Source organism: Anopheles ziemanni, chromosome 2 (genome assembly GCF_943734765.1).
Source record: "Anopheles ziemanni chromosome 2, idAnoZiCoDA_A2_x.2, whole genome shotgun sequence".
In the NCBI taxonomy this organism is placed as follows: Eukaryota; Metazoa; Arthropoda; class Insecta; order Diptera; family Culicidae; genus Anopheles; species Anopheles ziemanni.
The window spans coordinates 10107525-10128032 of NC_080705.1; the positions used below are offsets into that span (position 1 = coordinate 10107525).

General features: G+C 50.2%; 1 protein-coding gene across 1 annotated transcript; it reads left to right on the top strand.

The window, feature by feature from the left end:
- The first annotated feature begins 4467 nt into the window (after positions 1 to 4467).
- On the top strand, positions 4468 to 19866 carry LOC131281619 (transcription factor Atoh8). The gene is made up of 2 exons (XM_058310962.1): positions 4468 to 4549; positions 18716 to 19866. The coding sequence occupies exons 1-2, from the start codon at positions 4468 to 4470 to the stop codon at positions 19864 to 19866; spliced, it is 1233 nt and encodes a 410-aa protein (XP_058166945.1).
- Positions 19867 to 20508: the final 642 nt, after the last annotated feature.

Below are 20508 nucleotides of genomic sequence, written 5' to 3' on the forward strand. Positions count from 1 at the left end.
TTCCATTGATGGATAGGGTTAGACAAAAGAGTGATGGTGAGTCATACAATTTGAGTTGCAGTCTTTCATAAAACGATGATATAATGATGGAATAATCATTCGATAAGAAGATACTCCTGAACCAAAGCGAGTAAGGTTTGACAGCAGAGAATATGACATAAGAAACACAAATTGCTTAAAAATTTCTTAACACTGTTATACACGTTTAATTATGCTTTGGGACTTGAACATGAAAACGTGAACCTTGATTCCAAAGATACCCACCCGTTTGTGACCACCGAACCCTTCCAAGTTGGATGCGTAACAATTTGCCTTCATTTCTTCCGTTCGGTTGGATTTGCGGAACGACCTCCGAAGCCCTCATGTGTGAACCAGCTGTTCACACTCCCGTTCCACCCCGTCGTTAAGGATTCTCCTATGTCGTACCCACAGGCATCCACACTTCCTCAATCTGCCCAAGAGTCCCGAGCGCAATAAAGAAAAAAGAAACAAGCCAAGAACGCCACCAACCGTCTGGAAAGTGCCCTTCCGTTTTGCATGCCGCACACCCGAGAGAAAATTCGCCACGGAAATGATCTTCGACAACGGAACAGCCGGGAACCATGTGAGTGGCTAGCGCGTCCGCATCCGTTTCCTTTTCCGAAGCCCGGCATAGAAACGCAATATGCATATTTTGAACCCGAAACAGACGACCAAGGGAAGGGAAAACCTTCCAGCCGCGTCGCAGACTATCGCAGATGTTTGTTGTGCGCCAAAGTTCGACAAAATGGGACGTTCGGTGTATGTTTGTATTCCCGAAACGTGGCACTGCTTTGCACAGCACTGGGTTGCGTTTTCCTTTTCTTGCTTCAATCTTTAACACGCTTGTCCGAAACGGACCGCAGGGAAAAAGCCCTGCGCCACCACATGCGACCATGTGCGGTGGGAGTTTATGAGTTTTTGCCCCGTATCGTTTGCATTTCAATTGTCTGTAGGCGAGTTTGTTGCAAATGTTGGCCAGCGATGCGGACTGCTGGATGCGTGCATTTCGGCACTCCGGGTCTGCTGTTTGGCGAAGGACAAACGGATATCGGATATGCAACACGTGTACGCTTGGAAACACATGTGCGAAATTATGAAACAATCCAACCGGTCGCTTTTCCTGTTTTCATGGAACTCGGATCATCGTTGGAAATCTATTCAAGAGGAAAAAAAATAGAAGCGTAAAGACACATTTGCTGCGAATATGGGAAAGTTGTTCTAACATGGAATTTTCCATCGAAATACGAATCAAGACAAAGAAGGTTCCGATACGTTATCAGTTGCTGAAACGCAAATCTTTTGGAAAAGAAACCACCTAACCATATTTACGGACAAACGGTTCACAAACGGACCCTTTGAACCCTACACGGCTCATCACAGATGGACCTTCGGAAGCGGTGCGCTGTCGATGGAAAAATACCGCGAACCTCCGACTCACGAGCACAGTGCCATTATCAATCTGTGCAAACAACCGTGAGACGCTCGCCAGACGGACCAGGTCGTGGCGTGCAGAGATATTCGAGATAACCAGGGACGAAGAGAAGAGTCAAATCTGGCAAAGGAACCCCCGAAAGGTGCTAAGTACTGTGACCGGTTGTGGATGGAAAAATACAAGGTGGAAAACTTTTTGAAAGCTCGACACGGCCAAACCGAACTACATGTGTTTCTCCTTGAGTCAGTTGGCAAGCGGGGTTGGTGAGTGGCGGCGGGTGTAAGGATAGCGTCATCTTATTTGTCTCACTAATCAAACCAATTGGCAGGACCATTATGACCGCGACCGATGGAAGCTGTGTGTCATCAGCAGGCTAAACATAGCAAAACGTCAAACAGATTTATTTTCGTCAGGTTATTTAAAGCATCTTATCTGCCAATAATGGTATGGCTATACTCGTGACTTGGTGACATTGCTTACACAATTTATCCAAATTTATTTTTGAGCAAAACAAAAAGAAAAATTTCACCACACGTGGAAGATAGTGCAATCTGTTGAATGTAATTAGATATGTTGATGGATTTTCACTATCACGTAGGAAAAGTCCTTGCCACAGTAATCAATGTACAGGAAGAATGTCATGATCGAGTTGGCATATAAATGCGTTTTTAATGGGCACAATTGCAAAACAAAGTCAAGATCATTCGAAAGATCAGCATAAGGCAACGCTATATATGAATCTATTAGAAAATCATTACTTTTGCATATGCTTGGTTCACCTTTAAAACCCAAAGACAAAAACATAAAAATACAGTGTAATGATCTAGTAGCACACATGAATTGAGATTCTTTCCCATCCGAAACCAGCTTCCGAAAATTACCAACACTATAAGCTTCCGTTTTCCTAGTTATCCTCACTGAATCACTTGGATAAATGTAACAATTGCAGGTGTTTCATTCATGTTCTCATCAAACAATTTGAGTTTTGCATCAATCAAAATAAAAAAGAGCAATAAATAGCAAACCCATCCCGATGGAACGCGAATCATGATGGAACAACACGGTAGAAAGAGGGAGGACCAAAAAGCATAAAAATTATGTTCTCTCACACCCCACGGTGCGGATGCTGCTGCTGCTGCTGCTGATGGCTCATAACTTGTGGCGCTCTGCACCTGATGACGGCTCCTTGTGCATTGTGCACGGTGCCAGGGGACCGAAGGGCCGGTGAAAGAGAGATGGCAAACAAACAAAACAAGTGCAGCTCGAACGCGCTACAGCCGGTGCAGGCGTACGAACGAGAGAGAGAACACAAGCACCGGTGCCGGTGCAAGTGCACTCTCTCATACGATTTGTCTCTCGCGATTTGCTTTTTCTCTCTCACTCAAGTAATGCGTTTTCTCTCACCGTTAGTTGTTACGATTGACAAAACAAGAAGGGGTGATTGAGACATTGACGGGGAAAAATGAGAACGCAATACTAAAGAGCGCGACATAACGAGAGCGAGAGCATTCGCAAGAGAGCAGAACTCTACCGCTCGTCGCGACGTTTACAGACCCGAATTGAGTGCTTACAATTTCGACGGCCAGCAGCTCGCAGCATCGCAGCCGGCACATTTAGTTACAAATCGTACGTTCTCGCGATGAGACGTGAAGTTGGAACCAGCGCAAGAAGCTGCTGAGCCTGTGAGTACTACCAATAACGCACAAGCGGAGTGTTGTCGCCGTGACAGTCGCCGGGGAGTGCAAAAGGAAAACGGAAGCACAGTGTTATTCTTCAGGGTGGAAAACGATACCCTCCAAAAGACGGCTCGCACGTGCAGGGAGCAATCAGTCTTCGAAGTCATCGCCTGGCGGACGCACATCGACGGCCGCGTTTGCCACCGGAAGTTCAAGTGATTCCTTCCGCACGCCGGATGTGCACGTGCATTGGGTACACGCGCCCCCGTAGAGAAAAAGAGTGTCTGGTTTTATTTCTGTTTTACCCCGTTTTTTTTAACTGCGTAGTGTTTGTGTACGGTTATTTTTCCTGCCCGTTATTTACAACGTAAAAGCAACAAGGGAACTCGATTGGAATTTTGGATGTGCATTTCCTGTGCAGTCGATCAACCCGCAACCGGAAGCGTTATCGCACGATCGGATACAAAAGGATACTCGAAAGGGAGAAGGGAAAGAATAAATACCAGAAACGAATTGCCAGATTTATCGCGCACGACAATCGGAAAGCAAAGCGGAAAGGTTCGGAGGCGAAGCGAAAACCCAACGGCAACTTTTGAATCCATGATTCATCCCGCAACCTTCAGTGGCCACGATTAATTGGTGGCTTTTACTGTGCATTTACAACAAACACACACACACATAGTATTTCGGATTTTCCGGCTGTAAGTGACGAACGAGAAGAAATTTCGACGTTAGACATCATCATCGGCGTGGGCTTGTGGTGGGAAAAGTGATCCATCGTAGGGTTTTTTGGAGGAGCCCTAGTTTTTCGCAAATCTTCCGTGTCAATGTGAGTGTTGGTGTGTACGTGTGGCGTTTTGTGAACCAAGCCCCAGCGGGGAGCACGAGAGGGGAAGGGAAAAGAGCCAAAGAGGCAGAAAAAAACAACCCTGAAGGAGTCAGAGATAAAAATAAAGCAAGCGATAAGCGCGCTTCAACAGATAGCTAGAAGCTCGAAGAAAAACGTGTGACGACGGCAAGGCAGGGCAGGAGAGCGAAGAGCTGCCCCTGCTATCGAGTGTTGTGACATAAGAAAGTTTTGCGAAAAGTAAACGCAATAGCGAAACGCGCGGTAGGGCAAAAGGAATACAAAAGTACGGAGCGAAGAGGCAAAGGAAAAGCAGGCTCCGAAGGAAATTATCGCAGAGGGCAGCGTGTGAAATTTGTGCGTTCCCGTTGTTCTGTGTTCCGAAGTTTTTGCTTTTCGTTCCTTGTTTCCTTGGACCAACGTCCAGCGGCCGAAGCACGGAGGATTTCTTCAAAGGCCTACGCATGTTTTGCTTTCCGCACAACTCCCAAATGTGGAGCGAGGCCATGAGCACGCTAGCGAAGCTGTACCCGAACCTGTCGGAGGACCAACGGGCTGCGATGCTGCTAAAAGGTAAGTCATCGCCGATCACGTGATCCTTGCAGTTAGTCTCAGTCGGCGAACGGATCGTGGGAAAAAGCGATGGGCAATCCTTGTGGAGGTCTGTGTCAGGATTCCCACGGGAAATTTTTGAGTACCGCTAATCTGTACCGTTAGTCCTTAAGTTTCTTCCACCGATATCTTAACTTTACCTACCTTAGGAGTTTAACACCCAAAAAAAAGTCATGTTTCCAAAGAGTGTGAGTTGACTCATCTCCAGCGATTAGGAAACTATCGCCTGCACGGGTGCGTGCCATCAATTTGTCCCACCCTCAAGTTCAGCGGAAGTAATTAAACGCCCTGCCCGGGGGCGACAGCTGCCAAGATTTCTGTGCCCATCTTCCAGAAGTAGCCCTCCAAACTGGGTGTGGGGTGCCCGAGTGAGTACACCGACACCGAACGCGTACTTGTGGCGACGCAATGGACTCTTGAGTAAGCCGCACGGCGCGAAAGCGTGCGTAGAAGAGTAATTGCCGGCTGACTACTTCGCGGAGTCCACATATGTCCGCGCCAGACGAGACACGAGTGCTCGTGCCTCCCCCCCCACTAACTGGCTGACGGGGCTCCTCGCACGTTGTAATTATGTCATTTATTAGTGGCGCCCGTTTGCGTTCGGATTTTAATTGGCGATCGCGCACCCCGTGCGCAAATAATTTCCAGCCGGAGACGGTGGTAAAGGGGTTGGATTGGACATACATACCGTTGGAATGTCGCACCGGGCCTTTAAAGGGGCGGCAAGTGCAGGGGGACGGGTGAGGTGGGCTCGTGTGTCCACACCTCGCACGCTCGTTCATAAATCACTCAATCCGCGCTCGTATCGAGTCTGGACAAGATGCGCGCTGGTAAAAGATGAACGAAGATGACTTGTGTTCGGAGATCGGTTCATCGGCGTGACAGCAAAGCGTGACATTTGATGTTGCCATCGTGCGCCATCGTCGGTACCTTGCGCTGCATTTAATTAGCTCAAAGGAAGTCGAGCGGTGACATCTGCAACGACTAAAAGCCGGCACCGGATACACACATCAAAGGCGGGAGGAGTTCACCGTAGATTCTATTTGCGTGCCTTTATCTACCAAAAGGGCGCACATTCTCTCTCGGTCTTTCTCCTTCTAGCTAGACTTTTTGGAATCCCCAACAATTCTGAGGTGTTCCTATTCTAGATTTGCCACAGAAGTCCGGGTGGAGCGAGCGAGAGTGCGAAAGTTCTTTCTCCAAACATTTATATAAATATAACTATAGTTCTCGACCGGATGTACGCCGGGAAGGCACTGGATGATTAATTTCGTCTCGCCTCTATCCAGAAGCAAACGTTCTTCGAACCGGTGGGAAGGCGTAACCGAAGCACGGCAACATCCGCCAGCGCTTCCCAAAAACACACGGACAGCCCTAATCTTTCCGATTCTGAAACATATCACTTCAGCGCCGCCACGAATGACCCGGGAGTGACTTTTCTTCTCGGAAGGTGCAGCCGCAATTGGGAGGGGATTTTTCTCGGGGAGGACGGCTAGCGAAATCTTCCCTCCCAGCCGAAGCTTATGAATGGGCGACGCTCTGGAGCACGGCGCAGTTCGCATCCGGCCAGTTTTTGGGGGCCCGGGTGGTGTATAATTATAGATCCAGCAGAGGCAGCCTCCTTGTGGCCTAGCGTGTTTCAAATCCCGCCCTGGGTTGATGATGATGATGATGATCCGATGCAGATGCGAACTTGGATGCGAATGGTGTGTGTGTCCATTTCCTTCTCTTGGAGCGTTATGCAGACGTATTTTGTTTCTTTTTTTCCTGCCCGTCTTTAATAAATGACCTCCGGAGCGCTTCAATTTGATAAACGGCTCAAAACGGTGCAGATGGGTTCTAGGCCGTGTTTTTGCATGGTTTCATCTTTTCGCGCTTCCGAGGAACTTCACAAGGATTCGTTTCGGAGAACCTTCGGATGAAGGAATATGAATGACATGTGCGGTGGGTTGGACCGTCCCGATTCGGCAGGGGCGTATTCTGGGATAAGGCCGAGTTTCTCACGACTTCAGCCGCTAAAGATCTTTTTCCCAGACGTTATACAAATGGGCACCAAAGTTCGGTCTAAATCTAAACTTAGCTTCCCGAGAATTCGAATTCGGCCATCTGATTCCAGCCCCTTTGAAAAAAGGCGGGGAGTACGATAGTGTGGGCAACTCGTCACACAGTTGTCGTCTGTTAAACTCATCCTACCATGGGGGGCCCCCCACTCGATGTGACCAACTTCGTTGACCTCACCCTATTGCAGATGTCCCATTTTGGCGCACGAAGGAAAGGGAGTGAGTGGGATCAGCGCCTGGTCCAGATGTTCAAACACAACCTCGACGCTTATCATTTGTTTGCACATTTTCCGGGGTGAGGAAGAACGGCTACGAAGGGCCGGCTCGTTTGCACGACATCCAGGAGTATCGCGTACGACAATCCTCCATCGTCCAAAACGCACATAAAAACACGCATAAACACACAGTGACTGGTCAGACGGCGCTGGACTTGAAGGGCGGTCTCGTTGAGAACGCCATCTGGTCGGATAGACGAAGCCGAACGACGCGGGATTGATTCTCCCGGAAGGAACAAAGCGTGTTCGTTGTGTGTCGGCTTTGCGGGGAGCGATTGGCGTCCAATGTCGGGGCAAGAAGCTGGCGGAACCGGTCGAATGGTACGGCAAACCGAACATACTATTGGTTGACGTCACCGTCGACGCGACCGTCTGTTTACCGTCTGCGCTGGACGGTGGAGTGCAGTGGACGGCAAATTTATGGAGCTGTAATTGATTCATCTGGGCTCCCGAGAGTGTCTGGCTTCGGGGAAAGATGTCTCCATCCATCGGCATTGGTTCCATGAATTCTCGGCCACTGTTTTATGACACTTCACGCAACTTCGGTTCCCTTGGAGTTTCTCGCTCGAGTTCCGCGTCGGAGTTCTGGTCGATAAAGTTCTCAAAACAAAACGTGTTTTTCCAGATGTCACCATTTTATCTCCAGCTTTCAAACAAAGGGTTCGGGTATAATTATGCCCCAGAGTGGAATGGAGATGAAGCATGGCTCCAATCGTCCACCTGGTCTCGAATGCCTCTAAGGGGTGGATTAAGAAAGATACTAAATTCAACAAGGGCGCCACCCGGATGCCCCCGTGAGAAGACATCGATCCGAAGCTGACGAGGGAGGCGAAACCAAACATACTTATCTAAATCCGGTTCTCTCCCGTTTCTCGACTGGTCAGTCTTTGGCTTCTCTGTCCCGCGAGTAGATATTATTTCCTTTCGGCACGCAAAGGAATTCGGTGATGTTCTAATCTGGTCTCAGGGCGCAGGGGTAAAGAATACGACACGCGGACACCTTGCGTTCCACCGAGATGCCAAGCATAATTTGTCATTGTGTCATTGGCGGGATGTGTGTGTCTCCAACGCTCGAGAGAATGTTTCGTATCAAACGCGGACACGCGGTTGGGAGGGAGAGGATCTATTTTCCACCGTGCGTTAAGAATCGCTTGCCTAAGCCTTCTCTTCGTTTTTCTAATTGGATGCCATTTCCTGTGATCTACCACCCGCGATCGGTCGACCCGGGGTAAATCCACTCCGGATTGGAGCTGTTGATGGATCGCTTTCCCGAGCGCCATCCGTCACCGCGAGGACGCGCAACTCACAGTAGGCGTATGGCGGGGGATTTTCCATCCGCTCGCTAGTTTTGACAGCGTTGGAATGTCAACCCGCGCGCGCGGTAGTTCATCCGACCGGACGCGTTGTTTGTGTATTCTTCGGGGAAAAATATTTCCTTCCCTTGCCCACTCCATGCAAACACTCCGTGGGCAGAAAGGTTTTTCATCATTTCGCCCATTGCGCCACCGAACAAAATCTGGGGCTGGGAAGTTTTATGTCCGTTGTTCGATCGCAGGAGTGGGCGGGAAAATGGCCCCCTTAAAATGAGATTTCACACAAGAAAAAACAAAAAGAAAACAAAAACGAGCACGACAAATGTTTTGATAGCGTCACAGCGGCAAGATGTTTCCCATTCTAAAGTTTTTCACTCAACCCGGCGCGTAAGATGGATGGCGTGGAAAAGTTGTAGAGTGCCGAGTTCCTCAGCAACATCGGGTTTTCCAATCATGCGCTGCCACAACCGCGCACATGTGCTTTTTATTGCCAGGCCGGGCGGAGGGTTGTACATTATTAGTTCACCGGGCGTTCATCCCCACCCTCTCCGTGTGTGTGTGTGTGTGTATGTGTCTCTGCGTGCGGGGTGTCGTGCTGTCGGGCGGAAAAGCGTAAAGTGTGTTATTAACGCAACCGCGTAACGCGCGTGCAGGTGGCGCATCCGATGAAGATAATTTATCCTCGACATCTCTCGCCTCGTCGGCACTCTGGGAATCCGTTCCGGTTGCCGTTTGCAGTCGGTTAATTAGGAACATATCACCGTTCGCCTCGAATCACGCGCGCAGACACTCGGCAGAGAACGTGGCGCACCACGTCGTCGTCGTCCGGGTCGTAAGATTAAAATTTTCATCCGCCCGAGAGCTCTGCTTGATTGCAGGGAGCTAATAAAAACTTTACGGCTCCATTACGGGGCGGAGGGGATGATGTTGTTTTTATTGAGGATCTTGGGCCGCGAATTTTCCACCAGGTCGAGAGTTCATCCCGGGTTGCACCCGTTTACGAGCGAACTCTTAATTTTCCACCGGAGCAGCAAACTGGATCACCGTTTTATTGCTCCCCTCCCCTATCCCCCTGCTCACTCCAAACCAAACAATCCGCTCGTTTGCTTATCCATTACAGTTTTAGTTTAATGAGTTAACTACTTTGTATGTGGTTCGTTTGCATCGCGAGCGATGAACGGAAATAAAATTTGGCAGCCGAAAATTAGCTGCTCCCCGAAGTGTACCGACATAAAAGCGAAATATTTCGAAATTGAAAAACAACTCAAGCGTGTTTCAATTCCGGCGAAATGACACGGAAGTTCCAGTTGTTAAGTGTCTCACGCGAAAGGATATCTGGTGTTTGGGCTTTAACAAAAAGAGAAGAGAACCTTGCGCGTTTATTTTTCTACCATCTTTCAAATTACTTCCTTTTGGCTTTTTCTCCCACTTGGAGAAGGATGAAAGAAGGACGCCTGAAAACACCCTGAAAGATGATCGCGACTCTTTGTCGCGGGCTGGCTCTGTTGCCGTCACCTGGCCAGAAGGTTTGCGAAGCGATCCCCAACGGGTCCGAACGGTTCTTTGCCACATCCTCCTAGGCCAGCCGGGGACCGTCCCAGAAGGATCTAACCTAACAAATCTCCACCAGCGATACCTCGAAAGTCGCCAAAAGGTTCGCCAATGTTTACCGCCTGCAAGGTTGCGCCCCGATGGTGGAAGATTATGCGATGCGCTTGATGGAAAAAAGAGGAAAGAAGCCCAAAACACAACCAGCAGAGGGCTTCGGGAAGCGAAATTAATAACGACCGGCAATCCATTGGTCCCGTACTGCCGACCCCCAAAAACAACGGCCAGAGTTAGATCACCATCGCCTTTTAGGATGAAGGGATTCTTGTGTTCGTTTTAGTTCAGCGCGACAGCAAGCGAGTTCATCTTGCTCTCCTCTGGTGCTACGTCCTCCGTCTTCCTGTTGCGGACGGGATTGCAAAATGCTGCATCCTTTTTCGGTGTCGGCTTTCGGGCGCCAATCCCGGCGGCAAACTGTGGAACCGGCGGGCTCCAAAAAAAAAAAACGTCCGAAGATGAAAACTAGCGATAGTCGCCGCCACCGCCGGCGTTTTCGGACTGTCGGCCCTCGGGTATCCTTTCGACCGTACCATTCCCGAGGGACCGAACCGTTTGGCGTAGTGAACGTCAACCGAAAGGTTGGGTGGAGCCACTTCACGAGCAAGCGAAGAGGTACAATAAGTGCAAAAGACGAAACCGCAAAATGCAGCGAAGAAAACCGTTGCCAGAAGTAGCCGCCACCTTTTTTGGAGTTCCCTTTTTTTAAAGATTCGCTTCCCTGTCTCGGGAAGAATGTTGCTGAATGTAATCAATCGCAGCCACAACCGGGCACATTCACGCACACGCTGGTGGATCTGCATTCGGTGAACCTTCCGTAAATTGAACCCGGAAAATAAGGAAGAAGCAACCGAACCCAGTGAGTTCGAGGGTGTCCTGGTTGGATAATGGTGGGAGACAAATGGAAGAAGCATTAAATGAAGAGAGTATTATATAAAAAACATAACAACACCGTCTTCACCTTCATCTGGCGGAAGCCAAAAAATCGTGCTTGTTGAACGCTATCCTCCTCTTCCGAGAAGTAACGGAGATTCACCAGTGGGTCCGACATCACAGATTCTGGAAATAGGATTTAGGACCGGGAGGTTGGGTACATATCGGAATCGTCGTCCCGACAACGCCGGCGACAGATGGCGCCAGCAGCTCGAGACGCACCTCGCCGCCACTTTTCCTTCCCCCCCATTGAAGAGTGGCAGAGCAAGAGTTCAATGTAACGAGTTGAACCGCAAAACCCATAGCGTCCTTCTGGAAGCCACGTTCTCGTCCCCTTTCCGTGCTCCGGGATAACAAATCTTCAACCCTGGCGGGGTCTGTCAACACACACCGAACGTCTTTTCCGGGCTCTTGTGCTGCACTTGCTCGCATCACCACCCCAAATCTCCGGCCCAGCCCTTCCCCAGGGCAAGTACGACCATCGGCTTCCCCAATGCAGCGTAACATATGGCGTCGTCGTCAGCGATGCAACCGAACTCGCCTTGGATTGGGGCGTGCATGGGAAATGGAAGCAGGCGGGCGTTAAGTTACAATTTATTTTCCCAGTTCCCTACATCCCCTCCTGGAATTGATCTCCGCGCACAAAACCAATGAGCAAAACATGAAACACGAGAAAGAAAATCTCCACAACACACTCTCCCTGCTCGTGTCGTCCCTTCCCCTTTTGCGTTTTCCCGTTCCCGATCGATCGTCAGCCACGCAGGAAGCCGATTAAGTAAATATAAGCACACAAACAAATTGGCAGTTTATTTAGCGCTCGTCGTTCCACCGCTCGTTCTGCGTTGGAAACGGAACGGAGGTCCAGGACCTTTTGCTGGTTAATGATGCAAAAATGAGGGCCGGTTGTTTCCGCTTTTGTTTTTTCCCCCGTTTTCGTTTTTTTATTATTCCTTTCCTTTCTCGTCTCTTTGTATGCAAAAAGTTAACCGACTTCGTTCGGGGGGCCGATTTTGTCGATCGGATTTAAGCGGATCGAACTTTTTGGTTTATGTTTACTCCCTTTATTGCTGATGGGAGGGTGCGAAGTTGTGTTTGGTTCCCCCTCACTCCGCCTTGTTTTGGTTTGATGTGGCGTATTTCAGTGCGGGACCCATCCGTCATAGTGTAAATACACTCCAGCATCAACACCCCCTCCCGAGCAAGCCGGGTAAACAAAACGTGCGTGTCAACAACAACATTGCCGTTGTATAGAGGAACGATGGCGCCACGCACATCGGCGCCAATCATGCTTCCGTCCAATTGACATCTCAATACGTACGTACGCCGCAACGTTTAAGCGCAAAACCCCGATGTTTAGAATTGTGGATTAAAACAACGCAAACCTTCGCCCCGAGGGGTTGATGGCATTCAATGTTGTGCCTGTGTGATGTTGCTGGATGGAAAAAGGGAATGTGGATCTAAGTAGGCGCACTCCGCATAAGGAATGCCGCTGCATGCCAGCCGTTGCAATTTACATTTTAAAACAAACACCCTATTGCCTCCCCTGTTCGTCGTTGTTGGACAGGTTTTTTCCTCCCCCCCCGCACGCTGGTCATTTAACTTCCTTCCCATCTTCATCCCACGGCGTTCCGAACCGAATCGAACCGATTCGAACCATTTTAAATCCGTTATTGCAATCGGCGGTATCGTACCGGGTACGCAAATAAGCTAACAATAAAGCGCCATGCCCGGGGCGGCAATGACAGTTGTAGCGTTGTTTTTGTTACACACCCCCCCCTGGGTAGTGCTGATGAGGACCACGACGACGGTGGTGGTGGAGGGAATAAATTACTGTCAATTTATTAACATGATGCAATTTTACCCCGTAATTGCTGGAGTCGGTTGCGGCGAGGATGAGGCGAATGAGGTCGCCGACGTGACCCAGTGTGCGATGAGGGGTTGAGAGGATGGAAAGGGCGGATGGTTTAGCGTCGTTTAGTCCAAAGAAGGACGAGTAACGCACGCGTAACGCTTGATGCGTTTTGTTACGCGACACACCCGACCCGGGATTTATGTGTCATTTCCGGGGTGGCCCCGGGGGAATTTTGCCGAAATGTGTGTTTATATTAACTGGGTTCAATGTTTGGTGAGCGTTTATCAAAACCCTTTTTAATTAAAGAATATATAAAAATAAGCGCCATCTGGATGAATGGATGATAAACCAATTCAATACCCCATTACATTGGATGAACGTGCCAGGAAACAAAAAAAGTGGGTAGCCCGAAGCGTTTAATCACTTACTCTTCACCGACCACTCCCCTCCCCCCTGTGGTACCCCTTTCGCGAGGAGTTAAAGTAGAACACCAGATGTTCGTCCCAGTCCACTGAAACCACCACTGGTGAGGGTTTGCGAGTGATTGAATGGCTTGTCCGCTTGTCACCTCGCGCCGCCATTTTCCCCGAGCCCGGCCGGGATCCATCCGTCGCTAATCGCTCCCGAAATTGAAACTGGCTTAATCGCCAGTCCTTCGCAGAGAGAGAGAAACGGAGAGACAGGGTGCGACTAATTAGGCGAACCGGAAGGACTTAATGGCACTCCCATTCCTTGTTTGAGGAGCTACATAATTGTGTCGTCCTGTTGGGGGTTGGTTGGGGATTTCCTTCGTACGCCCGGAAGTGGTGTGATTTAATCGCTGTTCGGAAACGTTTTTCCTGTGGGAGTAATCGCTCGTGCGAGGAGGAACAAAAAAAAAACAAACCCCAGACACGTTTTTGTTATTTTCGATCGACCAGAAAAACAGAACCGAAACGGAAACCTTCGCAAGGATATTAATCAAGGCGAACGGTGTGTGACACATAAAGATCTGTTTTTTTTTTGCCTCCTAATTGATTGATAGCGGGTGGTGAAAGTTTTCGCCCCGGCTAAACCTATGTACCTGCCAATGCCAAAAGGAAGCAGCTAGCGTGGAAATGGCGCACCCAAAAGAAAAGCCGTACGAAAGGTGCGGAGGAATATGTCGCCATCGTCTAGCGGGGGCTAATGGGTTTGGCAATGAAAATTTCAACACCACCGGTGCATTTTATTAGAGCACAAACGCGTTCGGATGGAGGGCGATCATAAAACATTCTAGAAAGGAGGAAAAATGGTGTTTGATTTTTTTGCTCCCCACTTCGCGCTCCCCGTTCAATCAACTTTCGTTCTTTAGAATGTGGTTTCGGTGCTCTTTTGGTTGGTTCGGTTCCCTACTCGCCACGTTAATTTAATATTAAAATATACATATTTCCGTGCGCATCTTTCTTTCCCCACTCCGAGAAGAAAAGAAATCTTCGCTTCCCACTTTCGGTGGAATTTTATATCAACTTAATTCGTGCAGCGAAGAAAACGGTGTTGTTTTTTTTAATTCTCGCACCGGCTGTTTCGTTGTATTCGGGTGGGAGCCGGGTCTTCTCCTTTTCAATGCGCGGTGCATTTCGTTTAAAAGGAAGGGAAAGGGGGCGCGCAGAAGAAAAACAAAAGTCAAACAACGAAAAATGTCGGTGAACGAACGTACGGTCGTCGCCGAAGTGTTGATCATTATCTGTCCGCCGAAGCGACCGAAACTGCATGCAAAATAAGTGCATTCGCAGCCACCGCCGTACGGGACACGGCGGGGATGTGGGTGGGTTCGAGGGGCAACCATTGTGGCAGACGACAACATTCGGCGATTATTTATGAACACCCAAAATGCGCGAAGTGGAGAAAAGGTACCGAAAAGGAAAAAATACAATCTTCGCTAAGATTGTGCACGGGGGGAGGTGGTGGTGCCCGGGGTGGAGGATCGCGTCGTGTTGGCGCTGGAAGTGGGTGTCACGGAATGTGTCTGCGCCGCAGTGGGCGGCGAAGAGTCGTGCAAAAGTGTCCTGCACACACAAGCGCAAAGTTCGGCAGTTCTTGTTTTCCACAAAACTTTCCGTGCAGCAGCAGATGCCTGGTTTGCGATAAAAAAAGCATTCCCACCCATGGCTGGGTGGGTGTGGGGAGGAGAAAAAGGTTTCCCTTTTAAGGATGCACCACCACCAGCTCCTCACGAGGTCCTTCCCCTTGGCGCCACGTAACCAGAACGTGGCCAGATGGTTCGTTCACAAATGCTAAATGGCAAAGAATAATCGTCGATCGTGTCTCGGAGAACGATGAAGAAGAGGAGGGAAGTGGTAGACGTAAGAGGGTGGGTACCTCTACACCGAGTGAACTTGAAAAGCCCGAAAAGGCCGCTTCTTCTGCACAATCTGGCGCCGGGTTATTTTTTTTCGGGGGGAAAACAATAACGACTCCACTTTTTGGGAGCAGAAAATGTTGTTGTTTTGCCGCTCGCTCGACAGGATTCTCGTTCTGGTCGCGAGGACGTTGCCTTCTTTACTACCTCGCGCACACAAACAAGAACAAGAGCCGATATCACGAAACAAGGTGAGCAAGAGAGATGAAGATTCCCGCGAGCGAATAAAACCCCATCTCGTGGACATCGTCATGTGGTGAACCAAAACTTCGGCGGGAATGGGGAGGAAGTTTTAGAATCAAGAGCAGAATCCGGTTGACAGCTAAGCTAGGCGCCATGGAAAATCATTTAAAACCGACCAGATGGATGCAAACCGGGCAGCAGGAGCATCCGGGGCGAAGAAGTGGAAGCCTTCGATGCTAAATGGTGATAGAAATTTGAATAATATTTCGTCCGGTTTTACGACAGCGTTTTTTTTTTGTTTGTGCGACTGACCAACCCGGATCGGGATGATACGTGTTCCCGTTGATTTGTGAATGTTTGTCCATGTTCCTTTCGGTTTGCTGCTTCGCGCTAAGAACATCATTCCGGAGCGTTCGGTTCTTTTTTCTTATTAATTTTTACTGCCCTACCATCTGGTTGTTGGAAATGTGTCTCCAGGCGGAAAACTAATCATCATCAGTGTATCGTTTCAACGCATATGGTGACAAACCAACCACTCTCTGCCTCGGGACTGCGAACTCCACGATTGCGTCAACAGACCTTTGACTTCCGGAAAAGCGCGCGCGCCTCCCGGGTCATCGCGTCTTGAACTCGCGAGCTGTCTTCCTGCGCCTCGGACTGCGAGGTGTTTGTCGAGTTATTAACGTTTACGAGGCAATTTACAGCCGGCCGAACCCCGCGCGTGGTACTGCACGTGCACCATCTGCACCATCGTATGCAAAGTGCAACCGCGGCAAGTGTAAACGACCGTCCGGTGCCGACTTAGGTCTTGGTGCCAGATTTATTGGATAACATTGCACCAGGATTAGCCGGACTTAGGGTGCGCGCATCAAGCGGAGATAATTCTTCTGTCGGTGGCGCCTTGGGTTGGATGTTTCGAACGTGCCCATTCCGCCGCACCACGCTTCCGTTTCGTCTAGAGGCAGGAGGGGTTAATTAATGCGCAACCCCATGTAAACATTACACCCCACAGCTGGCGGGAGGGGGAAGAAGGTGCTGGCGTGCACACACAATGGCGTACGTGATAGATCGTTACATTCATCATCATCGCCGGTGCAGCTTCCTTAATGCATCTGTGCTCCCGAGTGTCTCTCGTCGAGGGTTTCGTCGCACGGCGTGTACTTTGGCGCGTTATTAATAACTTCATATCATCACCCGATCGGTTTGCAGCTACTGGGCCGGAGAGGATGGCCCGAGTTGGATGGTACGGTGGCACCCGAAGGGAAATTAATTACTTGCGCATAATTCAATCGAACCCTTTCGCGTTTGCGCACACTAACACACACAAACACAGGAAGGAAGTGCCATTTGCGGACGACGGGTTGTCGGGTAGCGAGCTGTTGACGCAGCTAGTAGCACTTAATTGTCGCCGGACAGCTGATCGATCGATCGAGGTTGGCTGAAACTAGAAGCAAATATAAACATGTTCCTCTTCGTGGAACAAAGCGACTCGATTTCGTGGTACTCCAAACTCGGGACGGATTTGTCATCGGGGGAGAGGGGACACGAAAGTGTCCGGATCGGTACACACGATCGGTTTCGGCTTATCTCCCGTCGACGATCAGCATCACCATCATCATCATCATCATCATCGTCGTCGTCGGCTGACTGCTGTTGCATTCCATAAGAAGCCTCTGGCGTCCCCCGAAGCCGAACTCCATTGAAGCGGGCGGCGTCTTAAGGTGGTTTGTGCTTCGATTTGCATAAATTTGCGCCCGCGGAGCCGGGACGGATTTGCTCTTTCTCCTCATCAAGCCGGGGAGGGGTGGGTTTCCCTGTGCGGTTGTGTTTCGGTGACTTCAAGCTGCGTCTTTTATGGCGCCTTGGTGCGAATGACAATTTCGACGTGGGGCAACGCGCGCGCGACACAATCCACTGGAGGAACTTTGTCAGAAGAAACATAACATAGGTGAAGCGCAGTTGGCGCTAACGCGGCAAGAGGGAGTTGGAGGGAGGAAGGGGGTGAACATCGAAACATAAACAAACATAAATTATACTTAGAAGCAAGCTGGACCGGGTCCGGCTGCGCGACTAATTAGAGATGGTGGAGCGCGACGCATGCACCGATGGTGGTGGGAAATGATTGCTTGCGCTTTGACGCTCCGAGGTAGAGGAGTCGATTCGTCTTGACGTGGGCTCGACCTCGGCTGCCACCCGGTGTCGCCAGTGATTACGCAAATCTCACCATTTTGAATCTTCGCATGTTTTTTTTTTGTGGTTCAAATCTTGGTTAAGAAAAACGATGGATGCTTAAAGGCAAATCAATCAATGCCCGTACAACTATAAAGTTCTATATGTAAAAATCATCGCATGGGAAGATTCGTTTCCTTTTCCACAAACCGCGATGAATGTTGTTGTACGAGCTTTAAAACGATGAGAAACGTGTCATCGGATCGATAAATTATCGCACTCTGGCGGCCTTTAGAACATCCGTAGACGGGAAAAGTGAGAGGGAATCTCGCCGGCACCTACTAAATCTGACGGGAGTTTAATAAATCTTTCCGGTGAGGTGTGAGATACTACCACGGTAGTCGGGGTTGGCGTCGGGGGGAAAATTTTGAGTGTTTTGAGATCTGCCAAGCGTTGCTCACACCATTCATTCCCCTTTCGCGTGTCCAGTCCTCGATATTTTGCTGTCATAAATAAAAACCTTAGTATCAACATGAGTTCGTATCTTTTTGCTTTTGAGTTGAGGTGAGACGATGGAAATACGTTATTTTTCCCTGGATGAACATGTTCTGAAGCGAAATTTCTACCGACACCGACATCTTCCTTTAACTCTCGGAAGCGTGTCGAGACGTGATTGAAGCAATTTCCGATCATACCCGAGATCGAGTGTTTGTTCCTCCGGACTCCAAGGCGCACACACTTCGGGTTCGAGCGGAATTGGAAAAGCCAACAGAGACGGCAACACGGAGCGAGTCCCACGTGCGCGCGCTTTAACCGCAACCCCCCGCCGGACAGAAGGCAAAGCCAACACCAAACAACCGAACCGGACACAAGTCTGTCCGACGGAACGGGGCTGAATAAGTAAACGGTATTAATGCCACCACTTCCGCTCCGGTCATTTGTTGACTCGCCGGGGGGAAAATAAGGGCGTTCTTGCACGAGCAAACCACGAAGAACACGCACACCGCACCGGAGTAACGTTTATTTTTATCACGCCATTCTCACCTGGTGCGCAGACGGCTGGCGGTGGTTTTCTTTCTTTTTTTTGCCCCTGCCCCCACTGTACATTTACTTTCTTGAAAGGCGTTGGGCGAGTTGGCGAATGGGTTCGCTTTCTTCTTCGTATGTGCTCGAGGAATTGCTGTTTGCGAGCCGGTCCGGGGGGGATGCCACCTGTACGTATCGTTTGTCAGGTGGTTTTCTTCGCCGTGTCGCGATTCTTTGACTTCCACCCTGACCCTGTTTAAGTTGAACACAATGAAGTGGTATTTGGTCTGGATTCTAACCACATCGTTTGCCTTTGTTTCTTTTGCAACAGGTGCTGCAATGTCTTCGCTGGAACGTGACTCCGGATTCAACTCCGGTAGCTCGGAGCACGAGGAAGATCTGTGGTCGCGCGATGGACTCATCACTCCCGAGAACGCCAGTTCCGAGGATTCGGTACCGGAGGCGAAGCTGCCGGCGTGTCCACCTGCGGCGGCGGCGGGTGGTGTGGCGATGTCGCTGGTGAAGAACAAACGGAAGAGTTCGGAACCGCTCCGGGTCGTCGCGGAGATGGAGCTGATGGCTCCGCTGAAGAAGCGCATCCGTTACGACGAGGAGCGGAAGCAGTTGGAGCAGGAGGAACAGGAGAGGGAAAGGGAACGGACCGAAGCTGGTTCTCCGCGACCTTCGTCCCGTGCCACCGCCAGCCCCTTCCGCCCGTGGGCTCCTCCTTCCGTAGAACACACTGGCCCAGCGCCAGCGGGAATCCCAACGGTGATTCCTAATCCGGCCGATCTGCTCATACGACACCCGGCTGTCACCACGCTTCACCGGGCGATCTCCCTGGAGCAGCAGCAACCGCTTGCCCTTGTTGCGAAGAAGAGTACCACCACGAGCAAAGATCCACACTCGAGTCCGATCCGGTCAAGTATCCGCTCGACGTCATCGCTTGCATCGCCACAGCATTCACCCGACTGGCCACATCACCACCACCACCTCAGTCACCACCATCCGCACCAAGTGCACCCCTCCGCGTCGCTGTTCGTGCAGCCCCACGCACCACCTTCCCTCGACGGAACCAACGACTCCGTCACCGATCTCGAGACGACGATGGCGATGGCATCCTCCGGAAAGGCAACCTCATCCTCCGGCTCCTGCTCGGCCGGAGGCTCCCAGACGCGCAACTACAAGAACATGACGCGCGAGCGACGGATCGAGGCGAACGCACGCGAACGAACCCGTGTCCACACAATTTCGGCCGCCTACGAGAAGCTCCGGAAGGCCGTGCCGGCCTACTCGAACGCGCAGAAGCTCTCGAAGCTGTCCATCCTGCGGATCGCCTGCTCGTACATCCTCACGCTCAGCCGGATGGCCGGCGAGGACTACAGCGAGGACGGTTCGGAACCGTCGATCGCCGACTGCGTCGAGATGGTGACGAAGACCATCCAGACCGAGGGCAAGATACGCAAGAAGAAGGACGAATGAGCAGCCGGAGTCGCTCCGAAAGTCAGTCATTTACAGGGCAGCCAAGTGGAAGTGGTGCCTACGCTTATTATTTATTCTTCGTCAAGGAATGGGGATGAACCCTGTGTGTCATTGAATTTTTCGTATTTTAATTTTCTAAAATTTAAAATCAAACACAACAAGTATCGCACTACTGACCGGGATGGTATGCGCTTTTAATTCACTGCAAGAGTTGTAACTAGCAAAGAAAACAGTACAAACATCATGAAACACGTTTACAAATCAAAACAGAAGGAGTCAACAATCTCCTTATGAGGTTGAAATCAATTCAAAAGCAAACTGACGACGACAATAATAATCGCAACGAATGTGAAAAGGAAGGCTCAAACAAACTTTACTACAGTAACCATTTTCAAAGTACTACCGAAACCAAATGCGCATCCTGCAACCGCCTTAAGGGGGTTTGCTGTTTGTCTAATTCGAGTGATGCTGGCCAACATTCAAGTGCCATAGTGTGGAACGAACCGGAGCGAAAGCCCCGACCTAGGCGAGCCCATAAAGGTAGGACTGCGTAGGAGTGTCCCGTGTGTCGGTTCCGGGTTCCCAAAGCTTACCTCGGGAAAGCTGCGCGAAGAAAGTACAAGTAGGCAGTGGTAACAGGAG